At 43.3% G+C, this 16,120-nt stretch overlaps 1 protein-coding gene across 4 annotated transcripts in view; it reads left to right on the forward strand.

Annotated features, from left to right (window-relative positions):
* The window catches only part of DCAF5 (DDB1 and CUL4 associated factor 5), a 120,855-nt gene that overhangs the window by 78,862 nt on the left and 25,873 nt on the right, over positions 1-16,120 (forward strand). For all 4 annotated transcript variants that reach the window (XM_056134359.1, XM_056134360.1, XM_056134362.1 and 1 more), the window contains one exon: positions 4,078-4,144. In XM_056134359.1, the coding sequence (XP_055990334.1) occupies positions 4,078-4,144 (67 nt within the window). The remainder of the gene's footprint in view (positions 1-4,077; positions 4,145-16,120) is intronic.

Below are 16,120 nucleotides of genomic sequence, written 5' to 3' on the forward strand. Positions count from 1 at the left end.
CATATACTATCCCTCTGGCCCCCAGTATACTTTCAGAACAGAGTCTTTCTAACTGATCTGATGATGTTAAATATATTTCTGCTGACAGTCCACGTGAAATTTTTATTTCAGCAGTACTGAGGGGGAAGAATGACAAAAGGAGCTCATTTGATTACCTTGTGTTTTTGTAAAATATCTCAGAAACCCTCTACCGGAATACTGTGTGTGTGTGTGTGTGTGTGTGTGTGTGTGTGTGTGTGTGTGTGTGTGTTACTTGCTACCTCATTTCCTTTGGTGTTCTGTTCAAAATGTCATATTATCAGAGAGACCTACTGTGACTACCCTATATAAAATGGAAACAAATTACCCAGCACTCTCTGTGTGCCCTAATCTGCTGTTATACTTTTCTCTAGACACTCACTTCTACCACCACTCACACACAAATATTTTCTTTTGTGAAGAGGGGAGTTTGGGTCATGCCTTGTGGTGCTCCAGGGACCACTCAGTGCTAGGGATTGAGCCAGGTCAGTCGCATGCAAAGGCAAGTGCCTGAACCCCAGTACTGTTTCTCTGGCCCACAAATGCATTCTTTTTGATGTTTTTCCTTCTACCATATTCCACTCACTTTATATACACATCTAATTTTTTTTCTCCCCACCCACTAAGATATGTAAGTAAGTTTCATGAGGGCAGGGACAAGGTCTTTTTGATCAATCTGTATGCTTCTTCCTGGAATGTGTTCAACACATAGTAGACATTTGAAAAATATTTGTTTAATGAATAAAGGGATGAACTCATTTCTATTTCAGTCTCCCACAGTCAGCAGTATCCTAGGCAGCCAAATTTTACTGCTGGAAGAAGCCCAGCAGACAACCATGAAATGCCATAAATGAATTCCTCAAGGCAGTTTTGTGATTCCAGTGTGTGTGTGAACACTTAAGTGGTTTGACTAGACAGCAGTGGGTCAAGACCCTCTCCTTGGAAATCATCCCAAGCTACTCCCTTGTGGTGGTTCCAAGAGGAAGAGATTTGCCTTTATCCCTGAGTAGAAGCCTATTCATTGGACACATTTTCTACGTATTTTAGGAGCTGTCATATGAAATCCAAGAACCTTGAGAGTTTTCTTCCTTCTAAGGCAGTCTCCTGAGTCAGCGTTCTGCCTGGGTGTCCCATTTACCTTTTCGTGATTTTTTTTTTTTTATGAATAACTGAACAAACAGGAGAGCCTCTGGTCCTTCATGAAATAGTAAACTTTTGAGAAGTCCATTATTGGATCACTTTAATATTTTTTTTTATCTGTGTTAGTTGCTCGAGCGGGCACCAGTAACGTCTCCATTGTGAGACTTGTTATTGTTTTTGGCATATCAAATAGGTCACAGGGAGCTTGCCAGGCTCTGCCGTGTGGGCGGGATACTCTCAGTAGCATGCCGGGTTCTCCGAGAGGGACGGAGGAATTGAACCTGGTTTGGCCTCGTGCAAGGCAAATGCCCTACCTGCTGTGCTATCGCTCCAGCCCCACCCTATTAGATAGTAAAGTATAATATGTATTTGATTTAGGACATTTTGGTGTTGTTTCAACTACTTAGAAAACCAGGTCATTAAAGGGTAGCTCACAAAATAGACTCAGAAATTAGTAGATGAGGGGCTGGAGCAATAGCACAGCGGGTAGGGCGTTTGCCTTGCATGCAGCTGACCCAGGTTCGGTTCCTCTGTCTCTCTCTGCGAGCCTGGAGAGCTGTCGAGAGTATCCCACCCGCACAGCAGAGCCTGGCAAGCTCCCTGTGGTGTCTCCAATATGCCAAAAAACAGTAACAAATCTCACAATGGAGACATTGCTGGTGCCCACTGCAGCAAATCGATGAACAATGAGAGGACAGTGCTACAGTGCAGTGCTGTCTTAATTGAAGCATCGTTGCATTTAGTAATTATGTATTTTAGGGAAGGTCTGGGGAGATTGGATTGCAGGAATTTAGAAATACAAAGTTCTATTTTTATTTTCTTTTTTTTTTAGCGGCATTAAAAAAAATTCCTTCTTTGTGATGTTGTTGCTCTTTCTTGGGTTGCACTTATGTCTGGCTGTGGTTCTTACATAGTCTTAGCTTTGGTGTTTACCGAGGTTGGTATTCTTAAATTGCAGTGCTTCTACACTGGAGGTCACTGTGGTGCTCGCCCAGGATTGTTCTTCCTGACATTGGAGCTTACACACTGTTTAGTTGCAGCAGCTGTCCAGAGTTTACCCTATTTTGTGGTCCCTGCACACATCAGACTGTGGTGTGACTGGAACTCACTGTGGCCCCAGGGACTGCGGGCAGCAGCAGAGCTTTCCGACTGCAATGGTAGAGCTGCCAGGATGGCTGGAAGCATATGTAGGACACCAGAGATTTATTTATTTATTTATTTGTTGCTTTTTGGATCACACCCGACAATCAATGCACAGGGGTTACTCGTGGCTCTGCACTCAGGAATTACTCCTTGCGATGCTCAGGGGACCATATGGGATGCTGGGAATCAAACCCGGGTTGGCCACATGTAAGGCAAACTCCCTACACACTGTACTATTGCTCCAGCCCCAGACACCAGAGATTTGAACTCATGACTGCAGTTTTGCGAGGCAGGCTCTCCAAAGCCCTGTGCTTTCCTCAGAACCCGGAAATGCAAAGTTCTATAGATCCCTTTCAACACAGAGCATAAAATGGTGCAATAGTTGATAGTAGATAATGTATATTTGTTATAAACATCAATTATTATTGAACAGTTCTTTTATTATGCACCTACCCCCCACTGTATCTTAATTTGGGTTCACATTTCAGGTTCAAGTAAGTTTATTTGGAAATGCATAAACTAGTATTGAAGTAAAAATAGGTTTCAGAGAGTGGTTTCATGGCCAGTACAACATCAACATTCAAACTCTAGCAGAGAGCAGCCAGATAAGGAAATGAAACCCACTTCTTTTTTCCACTGTGCTATGGACTCAGTCACGTATTTTTTGTGGCTGGCATTTTTATCTTTTTTTTTTCTTCTGTTTTTTGGTCCACATCTGGTGATGCTCCCTGCTACTCCCTGCTTAGCCCTTGGGGTCACTCCTGGTGGTTTTCAAGGGATCGTCTGTTGCCAGGAATTGAACCTAAGGCTCCTACATGCAGAAGCATGTGCTCTGCAAGCCCTTTGAGTTCTCTCCCCAGCCCTCACCCCCACACCACTGAAGTGTCCAGGACTCTCTACCACTGTCCTGACTTTGTACAGTTGCAGTTGAATTGTTTTGTTGCTAAGTTTTTTGGCCACAAATACTTTGATTTGCAAATACTTTTAAATTTTTCTTTATTTAAACATTCTTTTATTCTCAACTGAAAATGTGGTAAAAATCAACTAATGTTTTTATCTCTTTTGGGGAGGGCTTGGGGGTCACATCCGGAAATGCACAGGGGTTATTCCTGGCTCTGCACTCAGGAATTATTCCTGGTGGTGCTCAGGGGACCATATGGGATGCTGGGAATCAAACCCAGGTCTGCCGCGTGCAAGGCAAACACCTTACCCGCTGTGCTGTGCTATCGCTCCAGCCCTGTTTTTATCTCTTGAGTAATTTCTTTTTAACATTTTTTTGAAGCACTATGCTCTACAAAGTTATTCATAGCTGAGTTTTAGATATAAAATGTTCCAGCACCAATCCCACCATCAATGTCAACTTCTCTCCACTAACTCTCCCAGGTTCCCTCCCATTGCCAACCTGCCATCTAGACAGGCACCTTTATAAGTTTGGTTGTTGTTGACTCTGTGGTTTGACTGTTTAGCTGTCATTCCTTACCATCACCGATTTTTCTGAATCCCCTTGACCCCTGCCACCGGTTGCTTCTGTTCTCTCCACTCCACTCACTCTATCTCTTCCCCTCCTCTCCACTCTATTTCTTTCCTTCTCCTCCCTATACTCTGGGGCCAAGGGTGGTCTGGGCATCTCCATATTAAACCATGATAAGAAGTATTTGCAAATATTTTTAAACAGGGGTTTGCCATGTATGGTAACTTATGAATATATGTTTATGTTTCCTTATTTTTTTACGTTTCTCAAGATGAAAATAATAAACTTGATTTTTGTCCCAACAGTATATCCTTTCAGGCTCTGATGACTTCAACCTCTACATGTGGAGAATTCCTGCAGATCCAGAAGCAGGTAAGTGTATCTTTATCCCTAGTATGAATCTACAGCTAATGTTGGCTCTGTTGACTGTTTAAAACTAAAGTTAGGATCTAGATTAATGTATACAATTTTATGTGGCAGGATTATGCCCAGAGTTTGTGATTTATGGGGGGAAGAGTGTCTAATATGTATGTTTTGTTGGGTTTTTTTTTCTGCCCAGAATTTTTTTCTCGTAAGAATCTCATAGAAGTTCATAAATCTTCTTTATGTCCTTTTCCCTCTGTATACACCTGTGATTTATTTTGGAGGGGATGGACTACATTTGGTTGTACTCAGGGCTTGCTTCTGGCTTTGTGCTCAGGGATCACTCCTGGCAGGACTCAGGGGAGCTTATCTCTTGCTGGAGATTGAGCTCAGGTCGGTCATGCAAGGCAGGCATCCTACCCACGGTACTATCTCTCCAGCCCTGAATCCTGGGATATTTTATAATCCTACCTTGACATGCTCTTCCTTTATGGTCATTTTCCACTTTTCTCCTTACTGCTCCATGGCCACTAGGGCCTCTTTCCTTTCACGTACTTGGTGGTGTTAAAGGGAGAAATATTTAGGTGTACAGGTACACTCCCTGCACTTTGGCTTACCTTAGGTATCCAAAATGAGGACTGGACATATCTACATTTGCTCTAGCTACATTCTGAAAGAACAGCCTGCAGCTTTTCCACAAAGTTGCCCATCTGAACTTTCTAATAGCATTGATCATTCTTCATTCTTGTAGAATACATGAGTGTTCTCAGGTGTTCAGTTGAGTGTTACTTTACTTGCTACCTACTGGTAAAAAACATCGATTTTTAATTCTCAGGACAGTTCAGTTCAGCTAATTGATATGTGGCATCAGACTAGAAATTGACCTTAAGAAAAGTAATAGAGGACTCTGCCAAGTGTCTTATACAAAAGTGGTGGCATGTGTGTGCGTGTGTGCGCACGCTTAGATCCTGAGGAACTTGTTGGCTTGCCTGTTGCTGAATTAACAATATTGTTACCAAACATCTAACTTTCAAAATTTGGTGTAACTATCCTATTACTGTGGTTTGGTTACTAAACAAGTTGCAGAAGGCCTTTTTCCCTTTCAGAAATTTGGAAAGCATGAGTGGAGTTATTTACCTTTAAAGCACGACCAGATGGGATAGCAGTAGTTTTACCAAAAAAAAAAAAAAGTGATGTTCAGCATTATTGGTAGTTGTGTATTAAATCTTCCCCCATCTGAGAAGCATGCTGAAAGTAGATTGCCACTCAGTGCCTCTTTTGCAAACCACAACACCCAAAAGGAGAGAGAGAACAGAGGGGAATCCCCTGTCACAGAGGCAGGGTGGGATGGGGGGATGGGGGGTGGGAGGGATACTGGGATCCGTGGTGGTGGGAAATGGGCACTGGTGGAGGGATGGGTATTTGATCATTGTATAATTGAAACACAAGCACAAAATTTGTAAGTCTACAACTGTACCTCATGGTGTCTCACTAATAAAAATTAAAAAAATAAATAAATAAAATCTCCCCCCATCCATATATGTCCTAAATTGATTTCTGAGAAATCATCTTTGGGCTTATTTTTAACTTTTACATGATCTTAAAAAGTTTTTAATTAAATCAGTGTGCTTTGACAACCCCTTCCCCCTTCAATACCCCCCCCCCGCAATTCTCTTGCATCCAGAGCTATTTTTCCCTAAGAAATTTTTCTGTGCTTATATGGAAAGAATGAGGAAGAATTAGCAATAGCATTGTAGGGTTTTTTTTTCCCCTCTCCCTGGCGATTTCCATACTGATTTAGGATGTGGGCCACTGTTGGCTGATTTTATAAGTAAATGACTATACACTCTCTGGGTTGACAGAGACCTGAAAGTTGATTTTGGATTGCTATACTAAAATTGGGGAAAAGTACTCAGTCTTTCCAAGAATTATGTAGGCACAGTTGATCTAAAAAGATTCTGTTGCTAGGTTTTGAATCACCTGTGTATTCTTTTATAAAATTAATATTTCTAAGAAGGTGGCTATTTTTCTACTTCATCTTTTTCATTTATTTTCCCACTTTATTTGAAAGAAATAGAAATACAACAGATCTGAACAGAAAACCAAAAATAACCCCACAGATTTTTGACCATTTGACCCTTTAGCATGGTACATTGCCCTGAGACATAAAAATATCCATGGTACAAAAATATCTGAAGCATCCTTTAATTTTATAATTATAACCCAGCCCTTTGTCTTCTCCCTTAACGTACAGATCTTGAATAAAATTTTTTATATGTAATAGGTTTTTATAAAACATTAAAAGTTGAAACCAGGGGCTGGAGCCATAGCACAGCAGGTAGGCATTGGTCGCCTTGCACGCGACCAACCTGGGTTCGATTCCCAGCATCCTATATGGTCCCCCAAGCACCGCTAGGAGTAATTCCCGAGTGCAGAGCCAGGAGTAACCCCTGTGCATCACCAAGTGTGACCCCCCCCAAAAAAAAGTTGAAACCAGTGGATCTGAACATTTTTACAGAGGCTAATGTGCTTGCCTTGCATGGGGCAAATCCAAGTTTGATCCCCATCTCCCCATATGATCCCCAAAGCCCCACCAGGAGTAAGCCAGGTGTGACCCAAAAGCCAAAACCAAACAAAAAGAAAGTTGAAGCAAAAGCCAGAGGTGTAGCTTAATGGTAGAGCACAGAACACATGTCTCTCACCTGAGGCTAGGGGTCCAATCCCTGGCACCCCTCTCAAAACACAAAAAAAGAACCCACATGGAAAATAGGTATGTTTTAGGTTGGGGATGCAGTTCAGCAAGAGAGCACTTGCTCTGCATGTATGAGGCCTTGGTTCAGTTCTTTGCGTGGTTCAGTCCTTGGCACCAGTAATAATTGTGATGCTGCTCAAATATAAGCTAAGTGTAGACAGCTAGAGAGATAATTCAGAAGGTAAAGTTGCAGGTTGGCCATTTGCTTACCTTGCAAACAGCCAATCCAGGTTCAATTCCCAAGACTGCATGTGATCCCCCAATCACTATAGGAGTGGTCCCTAAACACTGCTCAGTATAGCTCCAAAACCAAAAGAAAACAAATAACAACAACAACAACAACAACAAACCCACAGCAAGTGTAATTCAACAACGTAGAAGCCTTATGGTCACAAAAAGTAGTTTTGCTGGTGAAACTCCATTGAAGTGTTTTGGGGCCAGAGAGGTAGCTTGATGGGATGGAGCACATGCTTTGCATTTAGGAGGCTTGGGTTCAGCTAGGCCCAGCGTTGCATTGTTCCCTAAGCAGCAACAGGAGTAACCTTAGAGCACAGAGGAAGACCTATTGACTGTGGCCCAAATACCAAAAAAACTCCTCTAAACTATGGTAAAGCTTTTGTTAAAATATACTAGGTTGAAGAACTGGGGGGATGGTAAAGCAGTAAAGCACCTTCCTTTCATGTGTGAAGCCTTGGGTTCAGTCCCTGGCACTGAAAAATAAATCACTAAATAAAACTCTGTTAGGCTGAAACATGGGAGATGGTTAAAGTATAAATATTCTAAGGATAAAAAAGGAGTAATAGGTGTGGAGAGATACTTCAAATGGCTAGAGTGTATGTGGTACCTGAGGTAGGCCCGGTGACACCACATGGTTTCCCCAAGGACCTCCAGAAAAAGCCCCTGAACACCACTGGGTATGCTCTTCACCCCTGCCCCTGCAAAAGAAAAGAAAAATTAAAAGTAAAGTTCTATTTTAAATGAAATATAAGGTTATTATGCTAAGTGCAATAAGTGCAATAAGTAAGAAAGTGAAAGTTACAGTATTGTATCCCTGATACATGGAATATAATTATTAAAGCAAGCAAACAGAAAATATAAATAGCAGTGTAGCACTGTCGTCCTGTTGTTCATCGATTTGCTCAGGTGGGCACCAGTAGTAACACCTCCATTTTGAGACTTCTTGTAAATTTTTTTTGGCATATCGAATATGCCACGGTAGCTGGCCAGGCTCTGCCGTGGGGGTGGGATACTCTTGGTAGCTTGCAGGGCTCTCCAAGAGGGATGGAGGCATCGAACCCAGGTTGGCCGCATGCAAGGCAAACATCCTACTGCTGTGCTATCGCTCTAAATAAAATGTAATTCCTAAACTTAACCCCCAGAAAACTGGAGGTTACCATAACCTAGGGTTATAGGGTGTGGGGTCATTGTAGGAATGGAAAGAGGAGTCTTTTTGGTAGTGGGATGGCGTTGGAACATTGTTGGGTTTGCTAAGTACTGTACCCATATAGATGTTAGCTATAGCCCTGATGCATCACCCAGTGGGTACAGGTTGACTTGCTGGTGGTGCCGCATCCTCTCCTTCTAGGAAGACAGTAACTTTATTGGATTAAAGTCCTACCCTTATGACCTCATTTAACCTTATTTTGCCTCCTTTAAATCTCTGTTTCCAAATAAAATTCATTGGCAAGCTAGGGCTTCAACATACAAGTCTAAGGTGGGGGGATTCAGGTAACCATACATACCTGTGTTCAGTCTATAACCATCTCTATGGTTCTTTTGTACTCAGTGCTGAATATACAATAAAAAATTGTGTCCAGGTGGTCCAAAAGATGGTTCAGCTCAGTGGCTTTTACAGAACTTGCCTAGTGCCCCTACATGTACTGAAATAATCATGGCACACTATTTATGATCCCCAGAGAGGAAGAAAAAAATTTTTTGACCAGTAATCAAAGGGGAAACAGTCATAAGAAGCTGACTCAGTATTATTTATATAATTCAATGGAAAACTTTAGTATAAATACTGAAGTTTTAAAATGGATTAAATGGATGGGGCTGGAGCAATAGCACAGCGGGTAAGGCGTTTGCCTTGCACGCGGCTAACCCAGGTTCGATTCCCAGCATCCCATATGGTCTCCCGAGCACCGCCAGGAGTGATTCCTGAGTGCAAATCCAGGAGTAACCCCTGAGCATTGCCGGGTGTAACCCAAAAAGCAAAAAAAAAAAAAATGGATTAAATGGTTGAAGAGAACTTGAAATGGAACCTTGGAATACACTTAGAGAAAATTCATGTTTATGTAGACAGTGTAAAATTTAACAATATCTTTAAAATTAAGAATTTAGAGGCCAAAGAAATAGTACAGTCGTACTTGCCTTTCATGCAGCCTACCCTGGTTCACATTTCTGGCACTGCTAGGGATCACAGCGAGCACAGGGCCAGTAGCCCCTGACTGCTGACTGTTACCCAACGCCCCCACCAATTAACAATTTATTAGATGAGTTTAACCAACAAAAGACAGATTTAGTGAAATGACAGGACAGCAAGATATATAAAACTAAGAACAATAAGAAAAGGGAAAGGAAAGAGAAGAGGCCAAAGCATTAAACAGAATATAGATGGCTTCACATGTATGAAATAGAAATCCCCCTAGAATAAGGAAAGTTGAGACGGAAGCAATATCTGAAAAGACAATCACTGAAAAATTGTCCTAAGCAAATGAGATGTCATACTTTCAGGAATAGAATTAATCAGACAAAGGATAGCAGAAGCTAAGAGGCTAAGGTTCTGCTCTGTTTGATTCCTGGCACCATATGTGGCATGGCAGCAGTGATTCTGAGCACAAAAGCAGGAGTAAGCACTGAGAACTGTGGGATGTGGCCCCCAAATCCAACCAAAAAAAAAATAAACTAAAACAAAGCATAATGAGAAAAAAAGCCCAAAGGCAACCTGAGAAAATGGAAACATTACCTATAAGTAATAATGATATTGATGGCAAGTTGACATAATCCCAAAAGCAATAGAATGGCACCTCTAAAGCACAGTGAGAAGATACACTTCAAAATACAAGTAAAATAAAGACATTGAAAGAATTCGAGAATTTTAATATAACCACTTTAACAGTGAGTTAGTTTCTCTTGTGTGTAGGGTTAGGGGATAACTCAGTGGCTAGGTTACTACCTAATGCTTTTTCTCGGTTGGTTTGGGGGCCACACCGAGCAGTGCTTAGGGGCTCACTCATGGCCGTGCCTGGAAAACCAGGAGGTACTGGAGATTAACTGAGCAAAGCCCCAACATGCAGAGCATGTGCTGCAGCCTTTGAGCGATTTGAATTTTGAATTAGTACATGTAAATAGAATGGGCAGCTCCTGTTATCATAGAAAGACAGACATCATTGCCTCCTGATGAAAGAACACAATGTTACCTACAGTCTTGCAAAATGAAACAACCCTGACTCTGAGCAGACCTCCAGTTCCAGCTTTCAGTCTGCGGGAAGCACAGAGGATAGAGGAGCATGTTATGAGGATCCAGTTCAGAGTCCAGACTGTCAAGCACTGAAGGTCAGATGGCCCTTGTTCTTCAACAGGCAAACTCTAGTAAAAGAAAGGATGGGCAGGAGGAAACCTGGTGTCTAAGAAACCTAAAATAGGTACCAGAAATGATAGTACAGTGGGATGGGTTGCTTGCCTTGCACACATCCAACCTGGGTTCAATCCCGAGCACCCCAGCTGTCGCCGCCCTTCCCTCCACCCCCCCCCCCAGCCCGCCAAGAGTGATCCTTGAACACAGAACCAGGAAGAAAGAAAGAGAAAGAGCAAAAGGGAGGAAGAAAGAGAAAGTGGGGAAGGGAGAGAGAAAGGGAGGAAAAGCAAAGGAAATCTAAAATATGTTAAAGACAGGCAAACGTAAGAGTTTTAAGGACTTACTCTTGCACAAATAAAATTATCTTAACAAGCAGAGATTACTGTTGAAGTAAGGGTAACAGTTGCTTTGATGGGATTATAATTGGGACAAGGCCCAAAAGGTCTTCTAGATAGCTGAGAAAATTAATTTCTTCACCTGAATGTTGGTTATTAAGTGTGCTCACCTTGTGAAATTTCACTTAGAAAACTGTTACTATGTTGTTTTCTGTATTTTTTCAGTTCCTCACTGAAGCAAGAAAAAAATTACTAAGTAACCTTGGATAAAAATAATAACATAGCGGTTGGAGAGATAGTACAAAGATTAAGGGGCTTGCCTGGCCTGTGACTGTGGCTTTGCAACCCTGGTTCAAATCCCGACTCTCCATATGGTTCCCCCAGGAGGGATTCCTGAGCACAGAGCCAGGTGTAGCCCCGGAGTACCTCTGGGTATAGCCGTAATAGCAAAACAGTTTTGAAAAGATAATAAGTTAAGAGGCTGGGATGTGACTCAGTGATAAATTACATGTTACGCATGCATGACACCTGGATTCAATCCCTGGGCCGGGGGGTGGGGGGGGATTTAAATTATTTAAAATAAGAATTATTACAGACTAAGGGTATTGTTCAGTGGTTCGGTTGCACTAAGCACATAATAAAATATGTGAATTACCTCAGAAATCACTTTTCTTAAATTCCAGCCAAGACACTCAAGTACTGCATGGGTCTCTGCCCTTATCAGTGATCTATAACATTTTATGTTTACGTAATAACTTACCCCAAAAGAACATGGTTTTCTTTTGTTACAACTTTGCATACATTAAAATATACTTTTAGAACCAAAGGGACGGTACAGAGACTAAGGTACTTGCCTTGCATGCAGTTGACCCAGCACTACATCATCTCCTGAGCATTGCAAGGAGTGACTGAGCACAGAGCCAGGAGTTGCCACCAAATGTGGCCTTTCTCTCCTCTTCATCCCAATAACAAAGTATAATTTTATTGACAAGTGCCTATCCTGTGCTTGGATGCCCATCATGATAGGTGCCTGTTGTCCCAGGATGCCACAATGAAAAAGTTCTTAAACCTTGCTTTATTCCCCTCCAGAGTGGTTATTTTACTGAGAATTGGCCTTTTTCATTTTCTTCCTCACATCTTTTAAAAGTCTTTTGAAGGAAACTCTGGGCCCCGTTTAGATCTCCTTGGGCTATGGATGTGACTCAGGGGTAGAGCATTTGTGAGGTCCTAGGTTCCATCCCAGCACTGCACTGTACTGCACTGCATTGCACTGAACGGCACTGTCCTCCCATTGTTCATCAGTTTTTCTTGAGCGGGCCCAGTAACGTCTCCATCGTGAGACTTGTTGTTACTGTGTTTGGCATATTGAATACGTCATGGGTAGCTTCTCAGGCTTTGCCGTGCGGGCAAGATACTCTCAGTAGCTTGCCGGGCTCTCTGAGAGGGGTGGAGGAATTGAACCTGGCTCAGCCAGGCTGGCTACGCGCAAGGCAAACGCCCTACCACTGTGCTATCGCTAAAGAAATAAACTCAAGCTCATTTAGCATTTGGGACAACAGCGGTGTCCCAGAATTCCAAATGGGATCGGACCACTGTCTCCTTTGTGCAAAACTCGACCTCACAGAGCAGGGAGAAAGGGCTGCAAAGTTTAAGAAGAGAACTCCCAGAACAACCACCAACTGGGAGCTCTTTGGCACTATTGCGGCAACATGGGAAGATGCCATCATTGACAACATTGACACGGAATATGATCAACTGGTTAGCACCTCCATGATTGTGCAAGGAACGCCAAGAAAGAGAGAGCCACAAAAAAAGCCTGTCTTTGAAAACTCTTGACCTTATTTGCCAACCTGGCTTGGCGCAAGCCTCAAGCAACGACAAGCTAACGTCCAAGCTCCAAAAGCAGTGCAGAGAAGTGGTAAAGGAAGACCTCAAAGAGAGAAGAGCAGCAGTGCTGGTAGATGCAGCAGAAGCCGGGGAAAAGCATTCACAACACCTGCCTGTCCTTCGCCAACTACAAGACCAAGGTGACTACTCTACGACATCCTGATGGATCTATCACATCTTCCAGAAGGGCAATGGAGAAGATTATCCATGACTTGTACTCGAATCTCATTGATAGCCATGACCACCTGCCCACATACCAAATTCCGCAGGATGGATATGTCATTCCCAATGTTCTCCCTTCCGAAATCCGACACGCCATTTCGTCGGTAAAGAAACGAACAGCACCTAGCCCAGACAATGTCAGACCTGAATACCTGAAGAACCTGCCATCAGTACTCATCAATACACTGCTCGGCTCTTCACACGCTACCTGTCTGAATGCAAGGTTTCATACCAATGGAAAACCAGCAGGACTGTACGACTGTACTACTGTACAAGAAGGGAGACATCCATGACATTGGCAGCTATCGCCTGATCTTCCTATTGTCTGTCATCTACAAGCTGTTCACTCAAGTCATCCTGAATAGGATTGGCAGAACACTAGATGAAGGACAACCATGTGAGCAAGCCGGTTTCCGCAAAGGATTCAGCATCATCGACCATATCCACACAGTAACCAAGCTCATTGAGGTTTCTCGGGAGTTCAAGATATCTAACATTCATTGATTTAAAGAAGGCCTTTGATTCTGTTGAGACGGAAGCGGTCATCGAAGCCCTAGCCAATCAGGGCGTTCAAACTCAATACATCAGGCTGCACCTTGAGCTGTATTGCAGATTTACTATCAGTATCTCACCATTCTACAAGGGAGGTGATCATTGACGTCAAGAGAGGGTTCGGCAGGGTAATACCATTTCACCGAAACTCTTCAGTGCCACCCTCAAAAACGTCATGAGATGACTAGAATGGGAAGGAATGGGAGTGAAGATAGATGGTCAGCAACTTTACCACCTCCGCTTTGCTGATGACATCATTCTAATAACACCAAACATTAAGCAGCACAAATGCTGGCCAACTTCAACCATGAGTGTGGAAAGGTTGGGCTAGAGCTGAATCTCACCAAGACAGTGTTTATGAGAAACAGTCTCGTTCCTGACGTTCCATTTGCTTTCAATGGAACGACCATCTCCGAATGCAACAGTTATGTGTTCCTAGGTCGAGAAGTCAGCATGACAAATGACCTGGCACCTGAGTTGCGCAGGTGGAAGAGAGCGGCTTGGAACACCTTCAAAAGTATTGAAGAAAGAGCTAAGAGGACGAAGAACCTCCGGCTCCGGGTACATCTCTTCGATTTCACTGTTATTTCTGCATTAACATACGCCTCAGAGACCTGGGCCCTACAAAAACAGGATGAGAACGCTATTCGGGGTCTCCCAAAGAGGAATCGATTAAGCTATGCTTGGAGTATCATGCTTCACTCAAGTGAGAGGAAGAATCTGGAGTTCCGACCTCCATTGATGGTCAAGAATCAGGGATGGTGTCTCGTTTGCCAAGGCATCAAAAATCAGATGGGCTGGACACGTAATGAGATTTGGAGATGACCGCTGGACTAGAGCTGTTATTGACTGGATTCCACAGGACGTCAAAAGACCGCGTGTCCGCCCACCTATGAGATGGTCAGACTTCTTTGTCAAGACCCTGAACGATCGGTTTGAGGCTCTTCGTGTTCCTAGAATGAGCAGACGCCATTGGGCTACACGAGCACGCACAGGGATGAATGGAGACATTACTGGCACCTGCTTGAGCAAATCGATGAGTAACAGGATATCTAGTGATCAAGTGATCATTTAGCATTTACTCAAAGAAATTATATCCCTCCCCCCTCCTTTTTTTTTCCTTTCTGTTTTTTTTTTCTTTCTCTTCTGAAGGCCAGAGAGATAGTTCAGCAGGTAAGGCATTTGTCTCGTGTGTAGTTAACCTGCGTTCGATCCCTGGCATTTTGTAGGTTCTCTCAAGCACCGCCAGGAGTTATTTCTGAGTGCAAAGCCAGGAGCAACCCCTGAGCATCACTGGGTGCAGCCCAAAAGCAAAATAGAACAGAACAAATAACTTTTCTTCTGAACTTGTTTTACCTCTCTATAGAGATTGACTGAATACATTTAGTGGATGTAGTCTAATTTGACCAGAGAAAATCTTTTGACTGTTTGAGACAGTGTGCTGCATGTTTCAGAAAGTATACTCAGAATCACAGCTTTTTCTTGGAGGCCTCCTAACTCAAAACTTACTCAGAGCAGGAAGTGGCTAGAAGGCCCCCAGCTCCTTGGGCCATGAGTAGTCCTGGATCCATTTCCTTTCCTTCATGCTTGGGATTCTTTGCACACAGGTTAGCACATTATGATTCTCATTAACTGGTGATTGAGCAGTTGGTTTTCTCTGTATCAGCCTTCAACACTCTATCAGTACTCTCACAGCAAGGCTCTCATTTTGATTATTCTTGCTCTACATGGAATTAAAGCTCTCTGAGGGATTATTTTTAGCCGACTTTGGTTCATTTGGAAATTGAGCCTCCTCCTAGCCACAATTTTAACAGCCCACCCATTCTTCTCTTGTTGTTCATGTATCTTCTTTTGGCCTGGGCATGGGGAGGAGGTGGAGGGCAGGCCTGGCAGTGATCAGGGGATCTTATGAGACACTGGGATGTGAACGAATATCTCGGCCTCTTTGCTCTGGGGGCACACCTGACTATGCGCAAGGGCTTACTTTTGTCTCCGCTCACGGATCATTCCAGGCAGGGCTCAGGGAACCATATGTGATGGTGCGGATCATACTGGGTTGACTGCATTCAAAGCAAGTGCCTTATCTGCTCTTCTGTCTCTCTGGTCCCACAAAGCTTATTATTTGAAAGTATGTTAAGTATGGCATCCCTCTCGGAAAGACTGGCAAGCTACCGAGAGTATTCCGCCCACACGGAAGAGCCTGGCAAGCTATCCGCTGTGTATTCGATATGCCAAAACCAGTAACTACAACTGGTCTCAATCACCTGACCCTGAAGGCTTCACCGACATGGCAGCACTGAGAAGGATGAGAAAGGAGAGGCCGACAAAATCTCAAGGCCGACCTAGGCTGCCACAACGAAGGAAGACAAAAATGATCGTCTGTACTTTCAATGCACGTACGCTAGCATCAGATGCATCCATCGAGGACCTGATGGTACAAGCGCGAATGATCAAGTACGACATCATTGGTCTGACCGAGACAAGAAGGCACGAATCTCACCACGCCGTTTTCGACACTGGAGAAGAATTGTTCCTCGGAACATGCGATAAAAGAGGTGTTGGAGGCATCGGTGTCCTTGTCAACACAAACTTGGCCAAGAGCATTGATTCATTCGAATGCCTAACAACCCGAATCGGACGTTTACATTTGAATAGATGTG

The sequence above is a fragment of the Sorex fumeus genome, unplaced genomic scaffold (genome assembly GCF_029834395.1).
Source record: "Sorex fumeus unplaced genomic scaffold, SorFum_2.1 ptg000098l, whole genome shotgun sequence".
NCBI lineage: Eukaryota > Metazoa > Chordata > Mammalia > Eulipotyphla > Soricidae > Sorex > Sorex fumeus.